The sequence below is a fragment of the Bos indicus x Bos taurus genome, chromosome 16 (genome assembly GCF_003369695.1).
Source record: "Bos indicus x Bos taurus breed Angus x Brahman F1 hybrid chromosome 16, Bos_hybrid_MaternalHap_v2.0, whole genome shotgun sequence".
In the NCBI taxonomy this organism is placed as follows: Eukaryota; Metazoa; Chordata; class Mammalia; order Artiodactyla; family Bovidae; genus Bos; species Bos indicus x Bos taurus.
Genome location: NC_040091.1, coordinates 20,349,247 through 20,369,327, shown reverse-complemented (window position 1 = coordinate 20,369,327; position 20,081 = coordinate 20,349,247). Strand labels below are relative to the sequence as shown.

At 36.0% G+C, this 20,081-nt stretch overlaps 1 protein-coding gene across 4 annotated transcripts in view; it reads left to right on the top strand.

The window, feature by feature from the left end:
* The window catches only part of GPATCH2 (G-patch domain containing 2), a 197,413-nt gene that overhangs the window by 102,690 nt on the left and 74,642 nt on the right, over positions 1-20,081 (top strand). For all 4 annotated transcript variants that reach the window (XR_003514874.1, XM_027564446.1, XM_027564447.1 and 1 more), the window contains exon 6: positions 11,521-11,588. Coding sequence is in view for 3 of the 4 variants with exons in the window: in XM_027564446.1 (XP_027420247.1) it covers positions 11,521-11,588 (68 nt within the window). In the remaining variant the exon portion in view is untranslated. The remainder of the gene's footprint in view (positions 1-11,520; positions 11,589-20,081) is intronic.

Genomic DNA, 20,081 nt, shown 5'->3' with positions numbered 1-20,081 from the left:
AATTTGAAAATTTTGCATTTTTAAAAGGGCATATGCACAACTGATAGTGTTATAATAAATTATCAATAATTAATGTGGAAAGAAAATAATTTTAGCTCCTGAAATGTTGGTCATGTCTTCCAAGATTCAGAATAATTTAAGTATTTTAAATAATAAATTTAGTAAAATTTACTATTAAAAATAATAAAATAGTAAAAATATTTACTAAATGTTTACTCAAAAATTTATGGTAATTTTATAACTAAGCACTGAAAAGTTTTCCTAGTCTGCTTATATTCCCAAAGTAAATTTTTAATGTATGTGATAGAATTTCTGTCCAAAAAACTTTCATAACTTTTTTACATTATCAGTCATGTTCGCTGAATATCGTGACCATCTTCACTGCCATGTTACCCCTCAATCTCTTCTACCACCAAAAACAAGATTTTTTTACATGTACCAAGTTTTCCAGCATATTGTAATTCTCGTTAGAAATGGGAATTATTAACTATCCTTTTTGTTTTTTAAGTGTGTTCTTTATATAATGTGTAAGCTAAGCTCCAAGGAGGAAACACTGTCCAGCTTCTATTTCCTGATATGACTCCTTATTTTATTTTTTAGATTCTGCAGAATTGTGAGAGATGGAAAGAGAAGCTTCAAAACACCCATTAAAATTTTTATTTATTGTTTGAAATTCCTTTAAATAGTTGGACATTATTTTTAAAAGCATTTTGAGTGTCCAGAGAGATAAAGGAATTTTTATAAACAAATTCCCTGGCAGGAGCTGCTTTGTGTGCTATATATTTCAGGCTAATAATAAGGGCTTACTGTGGGTCAGTATGTCATATCCCAGTGGTGTCTGGTGAGATGGAGGGTTATCTTATATGTCAGCTAGCTAACCCTGTGAACAGTTTTGAGCAGGCAAGATAATGGGACTGAATTCTGAAATGAGGGTTGAAATGTACTGGAATATTGTCACACATGAGAACAATAACTTTTTTAAATAAATGTAGTCACCTTCTGACATCATTAGGCATATTTGATAATAATTCTTAATGGGGTATATTTTAAGTGGATAGATTGGGTCAAGTATGAAGAGAATCATATATAATGGTATGTTTAAGATAAAAAAAATCACAAACTCTATCATGCACAAGAGATTTTTATTAATAGAAAGTTGCTGAGAAAAAAAAATTGAAACTTTTTTCTTCTCTATTATGATTACTAAATCAACAGTACCTATTACTAAGTAAGTTTTCAGCTTCTTATAATTTTAAGTTTTGAATATAAAATTACTTCTACTCAAGCATAGATACAATAATATAGAAAATTTTTAAATTATTTTGTTTTACTGTGTTTCCCGATTAGTGTCTTCGTACACCGTTACATAAAATGTTAATGTCTTTTTTTTTAGATCACTAATTCTTTGAAAGATTTTTAAATTCAGTCATCCTTTGCATTTCCCTTAAATATTACACTTAATTTTGAGAAAAAGTTTGTGTGTGTGTGTTTATAAAATGAACCTTAAGAAAATACTTTAAATGTAGAAGTGAATTATTTGATTTGAATTGAACAAGATAATCCACATTAATACACTTATGGCTTATAAATTGGAATTTTAGGAAATGTATAGATTTGGTGTGTAATCTAAGAATGTTGAAGTGGGATAAGATGATACAGATTTTTACACCATCTTATACACCTTTTATTACTTTAGCATCTATTCTTATAAAAGGCAGTTTTGTATGCACAATGGATTTTGTGTAAACATATGTAGACATATCCTTATATTCTTGAAGCCCATGGTATTGTGAGCATCATAAATGAGTGATTTAAGAAGCCTTTGGTCAGCCAGCAGAGGCCACTCACAGCTTGCTACTAAAACAGGACGGCAGAATGAAACTCTTTCTTTAATCACTATTGGCCATCATTCTGAGCTGGTTAATTTTTAGTTCCTTACTCTAAAAAAAAAAAATTACCATGGAGCAGTGTGAAAAACAGTTGTCACTGTATTTGTTCTTTAATTATATAGTGATTAATCTTTTCTATTAAATCTTTTAGATCATCATTTTGTAGACCAGAAATGAGGATTTATACACTTAATAATTAGAAGCATTATTATTCTAATAGGCCAATAATTCTAAATTCTTAATTATTAATGCTGACTTATTTTAACTAGGAAAAAACTGTTTAAAGTGAAGATTTAAAACAATTACATTGTTTAGTCTTAGAATGAAAAATATAAGAATTGCTAACGTTGTCATATATCTACATGTATGTTTGTATATTTCTGTATCTTCATCAGCTTAGCGTAACATGCAATTAAGAATTATTTTAAAGATATATATGTACTGGTGTTACTTGAAAAGGTACTAAGATTACTTCCAGATTACCTGGAGTCTGTGTGCAGTCACTACTTGACGTGACGCTAGCAGCTGAAAGGTTAGCATCTTTCTTTTGACACATACGATTTCTGCCAGGATGACTAATCCTCTATTGAAAGCCTTGAGCTTCTCTGTGCTTTATCTCCTGTGATTTTTTTTTTAATTATTCTTTTTTTGTTTGTTTTTTAATTTAAATTTATTTATTTTAATTGGAGGCTAATTACTGTATTGTATTGGTTTTGCCATACGTCAACATGAATCCGCCATGGGCATACACGTGTTCCCCATCCTGAACCCCCCTCCCACCTCCCTCCCCGTACCATCCCTCTGGGTCATAAAACCTTTCTGGATTGAAGGTGTAATCTCACATTTACATTGTTATCTGCTTTTGAAGGAAAAAAAAAAAAGCCCAGCTTCTCTAATTGTCCAAGTTCCTTCACATACTCTCATCATGAAATGTTTACTCCTCTCCAGTGCAGTTTTTAATTTTTTTCACTACTTTGCCTGTAATGACTTGTAGTGGAGCCATTTGTTATTCTTGTTAGTCTGTCTGTAACATGGACTGACAACCTTGTTTGAGATGCCATGCTCAAACTTGCCTGCGTTTAAAATAGCCCCATGGGGTACCCCGAAGTCGCAAGTAAAGACCAGAATGTCCTTGGATGTATACTTATAGGCTGAAGAGTTTCCAACAATATAATCTCCATTCAAGTCAGCATCTCCTGTGGCAAATTCCCCAACACAGGAAACATTTATTTTGGTGTATTGTCTCCTCTGTGTGGTCCTCTGTCGGGGGCAATTGGGAATAGAACAACTGAGGTTCAGATCTAGCTCTGTTTAGTCTTTGTAATCTGAGTGTTATGTGCCCTCACCTCAGTGAGTATTACTTTCTTCATCTAGTGTTTGAGAATAATGATGTCTACTCACTTTAGCCATCTTGCCTGTGAAAACTTACCTTATAAGCCGGCAAAACTGATAAAAGACTGATGACAATGTAATTGTCATCATTAATCACAATAGTGTTTCTACAAATTCTATTAATTCTTCATGTGTCATCAGTGGTCATTATCACACTTTCTTTGTTGGGTTGTTCATGCTTACATCGGCCCAAGAAGGGTTAAAAATTGCATAGTAAAAGTATAATGGAACAGTGTGGACCCTTTAACCTTGACAATCAGGTAAAAGTCATCAGATTCACTCACTGTGTTACATCTCTACTATGAAAATGAAAGTCATTCAGTCCTGTCTGACTCTTTGTGACCCCATGGACTATAATAGAGTCCATGGAATTCTTCAGAATACTGGAGTGGGTAGCCTTTCCCTTCTCCAGAGGATCTTCCCAATCCAGGGATCAAACCCAGGGCTCCCACATTCACTGGACAGATTCTTTACCAGCTGAGCCACAAGTGAAGCCCAGGAATGCTGGAGTGAGTATCCTATCCCTTCTCCAGTGGATCTTCCCAGCCCAGGAGTTGAACCAGGGTCTCCTGCATTGCAGGTGGATTCTTTACCAACTGAGCTTTCAGGGGAAGCCTTACATCTCTACTATAATATAATCTAATTAACACAAAGGTTAAGAAAGTAGTTGCTGCTAATAAGACAGTTTTTTTTACCCCTGAAAGTCTTAACCAGTGTGAACTCAGCTGATAAGAGCAAAATTGGTTGTGAATGTCTTATACATAAAGATATGAATAATGATGCGAACCTAGTACATCTTTTTGTAATGTTACTAGATTTTATAAAATCCCCAATTCTGAGGCATCTTCTTAATTGGAAAACCAAACTCTAGTGTACAAATTTAATAATTTACTACAACAGTTTTTGCAATCTCAGATAATTCAGTTGTTCTCAGAAATGATCTTCCATCCTGTATATTCTTTTTTTTTTTTTAATTTTATTTTATTTTTAAACTTTACATAATTGTATTAGTTTTGCCAAATATCAAAATGAATCCGCCACAGGTATACATGTGTTCCCCATCCTGAACCCTCCTCCCTCCTCCCTCCCCATACCATCCCTCTGGGTCGTCCCAGTGCACTAGCCCCAAGTATCCAGTATCGTGCATCGAACCTGGACTGGCAACTCGTTTCTTACATGATATTTTACATGTTTCAATGTCATATTGTATTTTGTTTATTCTTTCCAGAAGGACATTGTCTGAAGCTAATACTTCTGGTGGGCTCAGATCCAGCACCTTATCTGCACACATAGGGCATTCTAGTTTCGCCTATTACTTTTTTAGTTTCTTATAGCCAGTGAAGAGGATTTTTTGTAGTCTACTATGTGAATTCACAGGGCTTCCCTGGTGGCTCAGTGGTAAAGAATCTGCCTGTCAATGCAGGAGACACAGGTTCAATCCCTGGGTCAGAAAGATCCCACAGAGAAGGAAATGGCAACCCAATCCAGTATTCTTGCCTGGAAAATCCCATGGACAGAGGAGCTTGGCAGGGTACAGTCCATGAGGTCACAAAGAGTTAGACACAACTTAGCAACTAAATAACAACAACATATAAATTCACGTTTACTTTAATAGTAGTCTAGACAAATGAAAGTAAAATATGGATTAGTGCATGAATTATTTACTGACCTTTCTTAGGAAAAAACACCTGCAAATTGAAGGAGTCTCTTAACACAGGACTTTATCATGATATCATAAAGATTAGTGATCTTTGTAACAATGTAACTAAATCAATGTAACAATCAATGTAGATCAATGTAACAATATAACTAAAATTACCCAACTGAATGGAATACCACTCATTATATAGTAAATTTTGACATGATTTTATGTGCACAGTAATAACTAGTAAATATCTGTTGAATTGTTTCCAGTAGAGCAGTTTGGGGTTTAGAACAAGGAGGAATCAGCTATTGCATCAGAAGCTGGAGAGGGATCACAGTGGGAAGCAGAGATGAGATTAGAGAGGGTTTTGAATGCATTTCTTATTAGCTTTAGTTTTGCTTTCAGTGAAGAGCTATGGATGGCTCTGGCATGAGAAAATCAACACATTGAAAAGCAGTGATTTAGAAAGTTGAATTTGGTGAGTTGGTAAGGTGAATTGGAGAAGGGAGAAAGAAATTGCATACAACTCCCTTCTCACAGGTGATTTTCTTCCCCCTTATTCCTCTGAAATCAGATCACTGCTTTGTTTCCCTTTAATCTTATAAATGATATCCATTTATACTACCTGAATTTGTCCCTTTGTTGTGTTTACTTTCAAAGTTATCCTAAAGTAATTTCCACTCTTGTATATGTTATATTAAAAGTGATTCTAATGTTATTTTCTTGAATGTTTTCCATCCCCGAATAAATTGTACCTTTTGTGAATTGTGACCATTCTGTAATATTATATATGATAATAGATAACACAGTGAAATATTTTATTCATTCTCCCAACTGTCTTGTACCAGTTTTTTAGAACACCAATATAAAACTCAGTTGCCCTCATGGGAAATATTTTGGAGAATCTTTCTCTATTCTCCTGTGTGTGATTAAAAGATGGACACTTGACACATTCATTTTAACAACTATGAATTAAAATCAACTATTCTAAGATGTTTAGAATATTATTTTCTTCCACTTATTTTTAAATGAAGATGAAAGTATAGACTAGCAACTACAGTAAGTTTCCTTCTACCTCTTTGCTTTCGTCTCCTTAACTTCTTGTCCCTAGGTTTTAAAGTTCTATTTTTAAGCTCCTTTTTGTTGAGTTGTTTTCCTTAATATCTGTCACATGTATTTGACTGACACATTTGTTGAATGTACCAGGGGGGCCTTCATGCAGAGCCTGCTAAACTTAAAAGGCTTGTTTCTTTCTTCTGAGAAGTTGAGTCAAATTAATAACAGTCCTTCGAGAAGTAGGAAACTTCTGGGTCTTGACAAACTGGCAGGGAGGCTCAGACAATGTCTCCCTGCAGCCTGGAGGCCAGGCAGATTTGATTGGGCCGTCCTCACAAAACTGAAAGGCCTTCTTTTGAATGGCAGCCTGCCAACCTAAGTGTTTGTCAGTGTAGGCACTGAAGCAGAATAACATTTGGAAGGCAAATAAAATATAATTGTAAGAGAGAAAAGTTGGAGGAGAATGGCTCTACTAGAGGCAGAGAAAGAAGCCTGGACGGATGGTTTCTTGGGTTTGTTTGGCAACATAACACGTCGTGAATTTATAGAAGGAATCTTACTTGTGGAGAACATAAGTGAGGTATCATCCGTATTGAATAAACTCATTATTAATCTCATAGGACCATCGTGCCTCAGGAAGTCTACCTGATTTGGAAAGTAACTCATTCAGCCATCTTAATTATAGAAGAATGGGATGAGATGCAGTGGGTTTGGTAACAGTAACAAAATGAAAATGAGATATAAAGCCAACTGTTTTGTTTATCTTTGAGAGAAAGTCATAATATCTGTGTTAATAAATCAGTGATAGAAAAAATAAGAAATTTCTTTTAACATCTCTAATAAAATTGAGAAAGATACTTTGTCATTGAAATAATTTGGCTAAATTTCCCTTATATGGGTTCATATTGACCTTATGAATTTTGATGGTGTTACTTGTACAGCTATTACATTTTCATCTGCTGCTTCTGCTGCTAAGTCACTTCAATCGTGTCCAACTCTGTGCAACCCCAGAGACGGTAGCCCACCAGGCTCCCCCGTCCCTGGGATTCTCCAGGCAAGAACACTGGAGTGGGTTGCCATTTCCTTCTCCAATGCATGAAAGTGAAAAGTGAAAGTGAAGTCGCTCAGTCGTGTCCAACTCTTTTCGACCTCATGGACTACAGCCTACCAGACTCCTCCATCATGGGATTTTCCAGGCAAGAATACTGGAGTGGGGTGCCATTGCCTTCTCCAACATTTTCATCTGCTGCTGCTGCTCAGTCACGTCAGTTGTGTCCGACTGTGTGACCCCATAGACGGCAGCCCACCAGGCTCCCCCGTCCCTGGGATTCTCCAGGCAAGAACACTGGAGTGGGTCACCACTTCCTTCTCCAGTGCATGAAAGTGAAAAGTAAAAGTGAAGTCGCTCAGTCGTGTCCGACTCTTTGCAACCATGGACTGCAGCCCACCAGGCTCCTGCATCCATGGGATTTTCCCGGCAAGAGTACTGGAGTGGGGTGCCATTGCCTTCTCCGACATTTTCATCTAGCACTGCTATATTGTGATCTTCTGAGGTTGATAAGTTGATTGTAAATAACAATAGTGAAGACTGAGACCCCTGTGATCTTTTAGCATTAAAGTTTATTTCACAGTCTATAAGGTCAGAAGTTGACACAAACACTATACTACCCAGAGACCATTCATTCCTATCGAACTTTAATTTTTTAAATAATTTGCATATAAGCATAGTAATGAAAAGAAATATGCTTACTTTATTTAGGATTGTAGTCACTATTGATATAGTAATATTTAACAAATGAATCATAAAATTTCAGAGCATATAGTGTGGTGTTTAAGGTTATCATCAGTAAATATTGGCTAATTAATATAAATAATTAATTAATTAATAAAATAAAAACTAATATAAATGTTTGTCTCTAGCGTTTTAACAAACAACAAGAATTGGATTGTGGAGATACTGTTTCTCATGAAGAACAGAACACCTGTTTCCTATCTGGCCTTGTGAAATAAAATCAACTTTTTGTAACAAACTTTATAACATGAATATCTTATAGGATGTTTAAAGAGTTATGATTTTTTTTTAATTTGTCATTTCTTTCTAAGACGTTTTTGAAATAACTGGAAGGCATCTTTTTTAAGAGAATAAAATAATCACCATACTTGAATGTTTACTAGAAATTAATAATTTGACCTGATAATTTAAATTGCTTCATTTTATTTTTAGAAAGATTAACCCTGAATTATGATTTTTAGGAAGAATTCTATAAAAATGTTTCTTGATATTTTATAATTCTTTGAAGTAACTACTAATAATCAATTGTATTAAACACATGTTTTCAAGTTTAAAATACACTGAAACTCTAGAATAGCCCCGATTTTCATAAGCTGAATTCTAAAATAAGATTTTGTTGTTATTCAGTCAGCAAGTCATGTCTGACTCTTTGCAACCCTATGGACTAGAGCATTCCAGGCTTCCCTGTCCTTTACCATCTCCCGGAGTTTGCCCAAGTTCATGTCCATTGAATCAGTGATCCTATCCAACCATGTCATCCTCTGTCACCCTCTTCTCTTTCTGCCTTCAATCTTTCCCAGCATCAAGGTCTTTTCCAGTGAGTCAGCTCTTTGCATGAAGTGGCCAAAGTATGGGAGATTCAGCTTCAGCATCAGTTCTTCAATGAGTATTCAGGGTTGATTTCCTTTATTCAGGGTTGATTGACTGGTTTGATCTGCTTGCTGTCCCAGAGACTCAAGAGTCTTCTCCAGCACTACAGTTGGCAAGTATCAGTTCTTTGGCACTCAGCCTTCTTTATGGTGCAGCCTTCACATCCGTACGTGACTACTGGGAAGACCATAGCCTTGACTATATAGACCTTCGTCAGCAAAGTGTTGTCTTTGCTTTTTAACACACTGTCTAGCTTTGTCATAACTTTTTTCTTCCAAGAAGCAAGAGTCTTCTAATTTCATAGCTGCAGTCACCATCTGCATGATTTTAGACCCCAAGAAGAGGAAATCTACCACTGCTTCCAACTTTTCCCCTTCTATTTGCCATGAAGTGATGGGACCGGCTATCATAATCTTAGTTTTTTTAATTGAGTTTTAAGCCAGTTATTTCACTCTCCTTCATCACCCTCATCAAGACGTTCTTTAGCTCCTCTTTGCTTTCTGCCATTAGAGTGGTATTGTCTGCACATCTAAGGTTGTTGTTATTTCTCCTGGCAATCTTTATTCTGCCTTGTAATTCCTCCAGCCCAGCATTTCACATAATGTGCTCTGTGTATAAGTTAAATAAATAGAGTGACAGTAAACAGCTTTGTCGTACTCCCTTCTCAATCTCTCTCACCTTTTTGGTAAAGGTGTCTAATACCTAAAGTAGCAAAAGATTCTCATTATTAGAACATTTTACTCCTGAGTCAGACCAGTGTCATTGACCTGAAAAGACTATATATAGATCTCAGTGTTTGTTTCATTTAAAAAAATCCTAAATTATGCCTATTTGAATATCTTTAAAAGTAAAACCAAAATTGACTTGAAATAATGAAATGGGATATTTACATCTTGTTAAAAAGGGGGGCTATGTACTAGGTAAATATGTAGACTCATTTAAATATCTACATTTGCTATTATAAATCTTCTGTGAGTTGTTTACAGCAATTGAATTGTGCTCATAGTTTCTACATATGATTTCTGAGAAATATATAGTATGATTATTTCTGACTAGATTGAAAGCTTACATTTGTATTGTGGTATAAATTAGTTATAAATTCTGTTTTATTGTATTCAGTTGCATTGTTTTTCATTGGGCAATTTATCACATGGGTGTATGTGAAATTCTTTCATTTATTAAATTTCAGATTATGTATCTCAAGCCAGAGCAAGACTTAAACATTTTTCCATAAGTATAGCTGCAGGTAAACAAGCAATTTTAGCCCTGAAAATAGCTTCTGCTTCTGTCAACATGTTGTTTATTTTTTCTCTGAGATAAAAAGTTCAGTTTTCTGATATTTGTACCCAGATAAAGTCAGTAAACAAGATTAATATAGTGTGGAAAAGGTTGTCAGCAGCCCTGGCAAAGGAAATAAGTTGCCTGTACATAGAACATACTGTAAACTGAATAAAAGTGTCAGGTCCACCCTGAGATAATGTGATCATGAACCTCTAACAAAGCATGACATAGGCACAGTCGGCTTTTCTCATAGCCACGGTGTAGAAAATGGATTACTGTATTCCAGGGTTACCCACTGGAGTAGCATGAAAACCTCATTCTGAGATGAATGCAGGATGTAGTCCTGGAGTTGAGCCACATGTTTACCTGTGGTGCTCAAACCATAGGGTTATTAATGTCATCATCTGTGCACATTTGCAGTATTTGCAATTCTTGGAATTTCAGTGTGTGCTGGCATCCTTGTTACCCAAGTGAAAGAAGATGAAATACATTTTTGAAAATGTTCGTTTCTTTTCAGAGGCATTTGTTGCCTCATCGTGCCTTTCTGGATTCTGTATGTTAAGTGGCACTCCTGTAATTATAGAGGGTTTTGTTTTTATTTTTTAATATGATGAAGCATAACGTAAAGCCTTAAGTTGTAACTTTATCTCTTGTCAGCTGTGGTTGTGGATTCTTTCTTGCATGATGCTATGTTTATGTCCCTGCTGAGAACCCTCGATTAGACAGAAAAGTGTGACATTTTCTTGGCAAATGGGAATAGCTTGCATTATCAAAAAAGATGAACCTTTAATTCTTTATCAGGTTTTTACTTTGATTTAGAAATAAAGGCATAAAATCTTTTCTCTTAAATGAAATTATTGTTCTATGTAAATACACAGATAATTCCTAACTTTATGGGAAAATTATAAAAAGGACTATTCACTGCTCCCTCAATTTAAATTTTTGTATGCATTTTTTACACACAGTTGATTTATAATGTTGCATTAGTTACAAGTGTACAGCAAAGTGATTCAGTTATATATATTTGTATGTATATATTCTTTTTCGTTGTAAGTTATTACAAGATAATAAATATCTTTTCCTGTGCTGTACAGCAGATCCTGTTGCTCATCTGTTTTATGTAGAGGAGTATGTACATATTAATTTGTATGCATTTAAGTGTGTGCATTATAATACATGTTATTTACATTTAAGAATTAAATACAAAGATGTTGTTCCTAGCAAATACCATCTTCTCAACACTAATTAAGTAAACCTCTTTTTTTTACATACAATTAAATATATTTGCATTTGTGTAGTATTTGGAAATGAGACTCAGTGGTCTAGTTCTTCAGAAAGTTGTTTTTTTCTATTATAAAGATACTTTTTAAATAGTCGTAAAATTCTAGCAGAGGAACTATGCTAGACTGAAAGAAGTAGTTCATTCTTACCAGGAATTTAGTTATACTTTTGGTCCATGCAGTTGTGTCTTAGATTTTGAGAACTGTTACATTCTGCATTTCAGAGTGGATGTCTTCAAATGAAAACATCCCTATTATTCACTGCCTTTTTACAGACTCACCTGTGACTGGTTTTGGTTTTAAATCTCCTTTCAGGTGACAACTCCTGGCCCAGTCAGTAACAAGAGAATGGTTCACTTTTCTCCAGATTCTCATCACCACGAGTGAGTGTGCACTGTATAATCTTGTTGGACTATTCTGCATCTTTTGGGGGGGGCGGGGAAATTGGTAACTATTGCTAGTAAAGACGGTTTAATTTAAATACACCTTGAAAAAGAGTAAACATCATCTGCCAATAACAGTAGTCTAATAGAACAATTTAAATGAAACCCATGGCAGAAATTTAAAGAAAGGTTTTTAAATACTGTCTCTCTTTTACTTGTGATAAAATTTGAAATTCATGTGTTATTGAAATTCATAGATTATCTTAAAGCATTTACACTTTCATTACATTAAGTAGAATCAGGCTCTCACTTCCTTCCTCCCACAGTCGTTTCTAAAGTATTGAAATGAAGAGTGAGTGATTCTTTCTCTCATTAATTCTGTACCCTCTGCTCCTGTCCAACATGAGCTGTGAAGGACCCAGAATGTATTTTTCATTTAACAACAAAAAGAAGAGACTAATTTACTAGATAATTGAAAAAAAAGTAAAGCTTTGGCTTAGTGAGTTTGGACATGAATTTGAGCAAACTCTGGGAGATACCACAGCACAAGTGTCCTGATGTGCTACAGTCCATGGGGTCTCAAAGAGTTGGACTCAACTTAGCGACTGAACAACAGCAAATTAGTGAGTTATGGGGTGGCTTTCTAGGTGCTGATTCTGTTTCTAAATACATCTTTGTTGGAAAACCTTAAATAAGTTGTGTATTTTGTCCCAATACCCTATTGTCTCCCATGAAGCTGGTTGAACTTGAGAAAGGCCATTAAAGTATGGAGTGATATGAATTAATTATTGAATGAATTTTTTTCTGGAAAACAATTATATTAGTACCCACTAGATCCTATTTTTTTAAATCTACTTTTGTAAAATGGGAGTATAATTGCTTTATAATATTGTATTAGTTTCTGCTGTACAACAGTGTGAATCAGCTACATGTACACATATATCCCCTCCCTCTTAAATTTATTTACTTATATAAGACATAAATTATTTGTTCATATGTAGCTTAATTTATAAATTTTGTTAATATAATTTATGTGAGATAGGATTATTTATATAAATTATTTTTATATATTTATTTTTGTAGCTTACAATATCACAATCTTCCCTTTTAATAGCTTATCTTATTCATTTTTTATTATCCTATAAGACCTTCTCTATTTTTTTCCCTCAAACAGAAAAGAAAAATGGATAAAGCATTTTTTAATCTCAGAACGACAACCATTTGTATGTTTTCATCTCAGTCTTTGTTCTGATATAAAACCAATACTCAAGAAAATAGATCTGGAGCTATATTTAAGTCAAAAATTACATTTGATAAAAATGTTCAATGCTCTGAGGGCAAACGATCTCTTTATCACCATCATAGCCTGGTACTAGTTACTGAATGAGTGAAGACATGGAAGTTTGTATTTAAAATAGGACAAACTTGGTAATGTCAGTCGAGTGTTTCGTCTCAAATTAGCAGGTCTGACCCTCATTTGTAATACCCTGACATCCTTCCACACCCATCTCCCAGTGGTTCTCAATCAATTAAAAAAGAGTTTCTGGGGATGGCACTTAGATGCCACTGTTTTCAGAGTTTCCCAGGTCATCCCAAGGTGTTTGATTACCATTCTCTCAGTGCTCAGGATAATGTCAGTCAATGACTAAAGTGGTCTATAATGGTCATTGTTCTACCTTGCACTCTACATGCTACTAGTCCACTTTATTTTAGTAATCTCGTCTGACCTCCTCTTTTCCATATCCTGCTCCATTATTTTAACTAAAACTCCATTATATTGTATACGTATCTTTCTGCCTCTGTTCTCTCACTATTTCAGTACACACTACTTACTTCTGCTACTTAATTTCAGTTCTGATCCTTTTATTCCCCTCTGAAAACTTCCAGTATTCTTCTTGACAGCAGAGAAACCTTAGCATCTGATTAAACACCTTCCACATTATGGCTCCAGTTTCCCGTCAGCTTGTTCCATTGCCTCTCCCTCGGAACACCCGCGTTCCGGCCGTCTGCCTCTGTTCCCTGAATATAACGTACTCTGCTTCACTGGCTTCTATAGCCACTGACTTTCTTTGCTCAATTCATTTCTTCCTACCCATATCTGTCAAAACCTTATTTGTTATTCAAGGCTGTTTGAAAAACCATTTATTTATAAGATGTACTAGGCACAAGTAACAGAATATGAAATTAACACTAGCTCAAACCAAAAGGTTTTTTTTTCCCCTCTCACATGAAAAGTTAGGAGGAAGAAGGTTCTAGAGTTTGCCACTAGCCATAAAGATATTATCAGGGGCCAGACTGTTTCTCTTTTTCTGTTTCGTCATCTGTATTAGTGTACTATTAGGGGTATTGTATCAAAAGGCCACAAACTGGTGGCCTAGAAAACAAATGTATTGCCTCATAGTTATTTTCTTTTTCCATACTTTTTATTCTGTGGCAGAATAACATTCCTCTTGTGTTCTTGTACTCTCCCTTTAATTTTTTATATTTAAAAGTTTTTTTTCATTGACGTATAGGTAACACACAGTGATGTATTGGTTTCAGTTACTGAAGAGGCTATCTTCTCCCATTGTAAGCTCTCACCTCCTTTGTCATAGATTAAGCACCCGTGTAAGTGTGGGTTCATTTCTGGGCTCTCTGCTCTGTTCCCTTGATTTGTGTAACTGTTTCTGTACTGTACTGTTTTGATTACTATAGCTTTGTAGTATAGTTTGAAATCAGGGAGCGTGAAACCTCAAGGTTTGCTCTTTCTTCCTTAAGAGGGCTTTGACTGCCTCACATTTCTGAAGGCTGGACATTCACAATCGAAGTGTCAGTGGGATTGGCTCCTTCCAAGGGAACTGAAGGAGAATCTCTCCCTTGTTCCCCCTTGGCTTGTGGTTGACTGGCAACCTTTGTCCTTCCCTGACTTTTGCTGCATCGCCCCAGCCTGTGCCTCCAGCTTCCCACAGCCTTTTGCCTGTACCTGTATCTGTGTCTGACTTTCTGCTTTTTGTAATGACACAGATACAGATATATAACAGCATTTTATAAGGTTGTATTGAATTAGGGCCTACCCTAGTGACCTCATCTTAACTTGATTACCTCTGAAAAGACCTGATCTCAAAATAAGATCATGCGTTTTTTGTACTAGGGGTTAGGACTCCAACATATCTTTCAGGGGCATGCATTTCAACATAGCATCTTCCTGGTCTTTTTCTCTTACATACATATTTACTGCCTCATAGTCTCAAGATGGTTCCACATATCATGTCTACATTCAAGATAGGAAGAAGAGGAAAGACCAGGCCAAGCAGCTTTCCTCAAGAAGCAAAATTTCAAAATCACTCACCCACCTTCCCTTAATTCTCATTGGCCAGAACTGGGTTACTAGGTCACTTAGTAACCTAGTAAAAACTGCAAGGGAGTTTAGGAATATAGATATCTAGCAGAGGTTTAAATCAGGCATGATAGGTTACTTGAGTATGGCACATGAAAAAATGAAAGTCTTAGTTGCTTACTCATGTCCAACTCTTTGGGACCCCATGAACTGTACCCCACCAGGCTTCTCTGTCCATGGAATTCTCTCTATTCTAGAGTAGGTATCCATTCTCTTCTCCAAGGGATTTTCCTGACCCAGGAATCGAACCCAGGTCTCCTGCATTGCAGGCAGATTCTTTCCCATCTGAGCCACCAGGAAGCCCCCTAACAAAGTAAGGATTAGAAGATGAAACTATCTGTTGCGTAGAGCTAACAAAATGTGTCATATTTAGCTCATTGACTTTTTTAACACACACTCTTCCTTCCATGCATACATACCATGTGAAATGCCTTTCTTGCCTTTTCCAAAGAAGACCACTTCAAAGTCTCATCCAGTTACTTATCTATCTCAAAACCTCATCGAAGTCCTCCAAGTGACATGAAATTTCAATCAGATCTGGCTATGGCTCCTTGTAGTATGTGGTATGTAGTATAAATTAAAGATGCCTGCATACAAAATATAGAATTGCAGAAAATACAGGGTACTTCACAAAAGTTCTGATTTACTGAAGAAAGCACTCAGTACTCAGTTTTTGCCACAACACAGACATCCAGTTTGGCAAACAGTCCTGATTTGCTTTCTTGGAGGACTTCCTTGTATTTATACTGTAAGATCACAGCTGATCTGTCCATTGCAGGAGATGCCCTTTAAGGATGCTACACAGTTTTTGCAATACATTTCTCTTTTCCTTTTCAGCTTTAATGAGGTATAATTTACAAATAAAAACTTGCAAAATATTTAAAATGTACATCATGATAATTATACGTACATACACACACATTGTAAAAGAATTCCCACCATCAAACTAATCTATCCCAGTTCACATATTTACTTTTTTCTTTTTCCTGGTGAGAACATTTAAGATCTATCTCCTGACTTCCCATCATACAATATTAATTATAGTTGCCATCAGTGTACATTAGCTCCTCGGGCTTTATTCATCTATAACGAAAGTTTGTGCCCTTCTATCAGCCTCTCCCTATTTCCTCCACCCCACTCCTCACCCCAGCCCCTATCAACCACCATTCTAGTCTGTTTCTACAAGTTCAACTTTTTTTTTTTAAGATTCCATATATAAATGATATCATGCACCATTTATATTTGTCTGTCTGGCTCATTGTACTGAGCACAATGCCCTCCAGGTTCATCCATGTGATCATAAATGGAATTATTTCCTTTGGTTGTTTCCATGTCTTGGCTATTGTAAATAATGCTACAGTGAATATGAAGGTGCTTATATCTTTTCAAGTTAGTGGGAAAAAACAAATTTGTCAAGCTAATGATTTTGCTTCCTTTGGATAAATACACAGAAATGGTACTACTGGATGGTATAGTAGTTCTATTTTTTAATTTTTTGAGGAACATTTATATTATTTTCCATAGTGACAGTGCCAGTTTGCATTACCACTGTCAATATAAAAGGGTCTGCTTTTCTCCACATCATCACTAGCATTTGTTTTTCTTGTCTTTCTGATGATAGCATCTTAACAAGTGTGAGATGTTCTTATTATGGTTTTGACCTACAGTCCCCTGATGATTCGGAGAAGGCACTGGCACCCCACTCCAGTACTCTTTCCTGGCAAATCCCATGGACAGAGGAGCCTGGTAGGCTGCAGTCCATGGGGTCGCAAAGAGTCGGACACGCTGCAGTCCATGGGGTCGCAAAGAGTCGGACACGACTGAGCGACTTCACTTTCACTTTTCACTTTCATGCATTGGAGAAGGAAATGGCAACCCACTCCAGTGTTCTTGCCTGGAGAATCCCAGGGATGGGGGAGCCTGGTGGGCTGCCATCTATGGGGTCTCACAGAGTCGGACACAACTGAAGCGACTTAGGAGCAGCAGCCTCAGCCCCTGATGATTAGTGATGTTGAACACCTTTTCATGTACCCATTGGTCATTTGTTTGTCTTATTTGGAAAAAACATCCATTCAAATTCTTTGCCCATTTTTTAATTGTGTGATTTGGGTTTTTTTTTGCTACTAAGTTGTATGACTTCCCTGTGTTGTGTATCTTGGATATTAACCTTTTATCAGATGTGAAAGTGAAGTGGAAGTGTTAGTTGCTCAGTCATGTTTGACTCTTTGCCATCTCATGGACTGTAGCCTACCAGGCTCCTCTGTCCATGGGATTCTCTAGGCAAGAGTAGTGGAGTGGTTTGCCATTCTCTTCTCCAGGGGGTTTTCCCAACCCAGGGATCGAACCTGGGTCTCCTGCATTGCAGGCAGATTCCTTACCATCTGAGCCACCAGAGAAGCCCATTATCAAATATATGATTGCAAATATTTTCTCCCATTCAGTAGGCTGCCTTTTCATTTTGCTTATGCTCCCTTTGCTGTCATCGAAGCTTTTTAGTTAGATGTAATCCCACTAGTTTATTTTTACTTTTGTTGCCTTTTCTTTTGGGGTTAAATTTTAAAAAAATCATCGCCAAGACCAGTGTCAAGGAGATTACCCCCCTACATTTTCTTTCAGAAATCTTAGGATTTAAGTTTTATGTTAAAGTCTTTAATCCATTTTGAGTGTTTTTTGTGTATGGTGTAAGATAGAGGCCCTGTTTCATTCTTTTGCAGACGGCTGTCAGTTTTCCTAGCACCACTTATTATAGAGACAGTCCCTTTTTCTTTGCATATTCTTAGCTTCTTGTCATAAATAACTTGACTATATATTCATGAATTTATTTCTAGGCTCTCTGTTCCATTGATCTATGTGTCTGTTTTTAACCACTTATCATACTGTTTTGATTGCTGTAATTTTTGTGCAAATATATATATATATATATATTCAGTTTGTATAGTTTGAAAATAGTTTCAAATCAGGACGTGTGATAGCTTCAACTTTGTTCTTCTTTATCAAGATTACTTTGTATATTTAGGGTTTTTTGTGGTTCCACAAATATTTTAGGATTTTTTTTTCTTCCTATGAAAAATGCCATTTGAATTTTTATGATTCCCTTCAATCTGTGGACTGTATGGATATCTGTGCATAGTATAGATATTTTAGCAGTATTAATTGTTCCCCCTCATGAATACAAAATCTCTTTCCATTTATTTGTGTCTTCTTCCATTTCTTCCATCAATGTTTTATTTTATTTTTTTTCATATGTGGCCACATGACTTTTTTTTTTTTAAGTTAATTTTTTTTTTAACACTACATAATTGTATTAGTTTTGCCAAATATCAAAATGATTTATAGTTTTGGGTGTATAGAAGTTTCACCTCTTTGGTTAAATTTATTCCTAAATGTTTTACTCTTTTTGATGCTGTTGTATATGGGATTGTTTTCATAGCTTTTTTCTCTGATACTTTGTTGTTAGTGTATCCAAACACAGCCAATTTAATTTATGTACACTGATTTTGTGTCCTGTAACTTTACTGAACTTGTTCATTTGTTCTACTAGCTTTTTGGTGGAGTCTTTAGGATATTCTATATATAGTATCAAGTCATCTACAAAGACAATTTTACTTCTTCTTTTCTGATATGGATGCTTTTACTTTTGTTTTCTTGCCTGATTTCTCTGTCTAGGATCTCCTATATGTGTTAAATAGAAGTGGCAAGAGTAGTAGGCATTCTTGTCTTTTTCCTAATCTTAGAGGCAGAACTTTCAGCTTTTTACCATTGACTGTGATGTTAGCTTTGGACTTATCATATATGGTCTTTACCATGTTGCAGTACATTCCTCCTATTTGTTGAGTATTTTTATCATTAAAAGATGTTGAATTTTATCATATGTTTTTTCTGCATCTATTAAGATAATCATGACTTTTATTCTTCATTTTGTTAATTTGATGTATCACATTTATTGATTCAGTTCAGTTCAGTTCAGTCGCTCAGTCGTGTCTGACTCTTTGCGACCCCATGAATCGCAGCACTCCAGGCCTCCCTGTCCATCACCAACTCCCGGAGTTCACCCAGACTCACGTCCATCAAGTCAGTGATGCCATCCAGACATCTCATCCTCTGTCGTCCCCTTCTCCTCCTGCCCCCGATCCCTCCCAGCATCAGAGTCTTTTCCAATGAGTCAACTCTTGGCATCAGGTGGCCAAAGTACTGGAGTTTCAGCTTTAGCATCATTCCTTCCAAAAAAATCCCAGGGCTGATCTCCTTCAAAATGGACTGGTTGGATCTCCTTGCAGTCCCAGGGACTCTCAAGAGTCTTCTCCAACACCACAGTTCAAAAGCATCAATTCTTCGGTGCTCAGCCTTCTTCACAGTCCAACTTTCACATCCATACATGACCACAGGAAAAACCATAGCCTTGACTAGACAGACCTTTGTTGGCAAAGTAATGTCTCTGCTTTTTAATATGCTATCTAGGTTGGTCATAACTTTCCTTCCAAGGAGTAAGCGTCTTTTAATTTCATGGCTGCAGTCACCATCTGCAGTGATTTTGGAGCCCAAAAAATAAAAGTCTGACACTGTTTCCACTGTTTCCCCATCTATTTCCCACAGTTGTTAATTTTTTTGGATGGTTTTTGACTACTGTTCAATCTCCTCCCTAGTTATTAATCTTTTCTAATTTTCTGTTTTTTCATGATTTCAGTTTGGTAAATTGTGTGTTTCTAGGAATTTTTTCCATTCTTCTAGGTTATCTGATTTGTTGGAGTACAATTGGTTATAGTATTTTCTTATGATCCTTAGTATTTGTTGTGTGATCAGTTCTAATGGCTCCTCTTTCATTTCTGATTTTACTTATTTGATGCTTATTGATGATAGCTTTCTAATCAAATTTTAATGTTTAGTATTATCAAAATATATTTACGTTTGTTCAGTTAATTGTGTACCAATGAGACTAGTCTCATGTAGGAGATGCTCTTGGTTGTCTCACAAATCTTTGTGATTAGCCAAGCCACCATCTTTGTTCTCGGTGGCTCCTAGTAATTGAGGGTGTGCCAAGATCATCAGTGTCCAAAAGGGAAGGATTACAGGCAGCACCTCAGATACAGGCTGATTATAAGCCAGACTCTCAGTCAGCA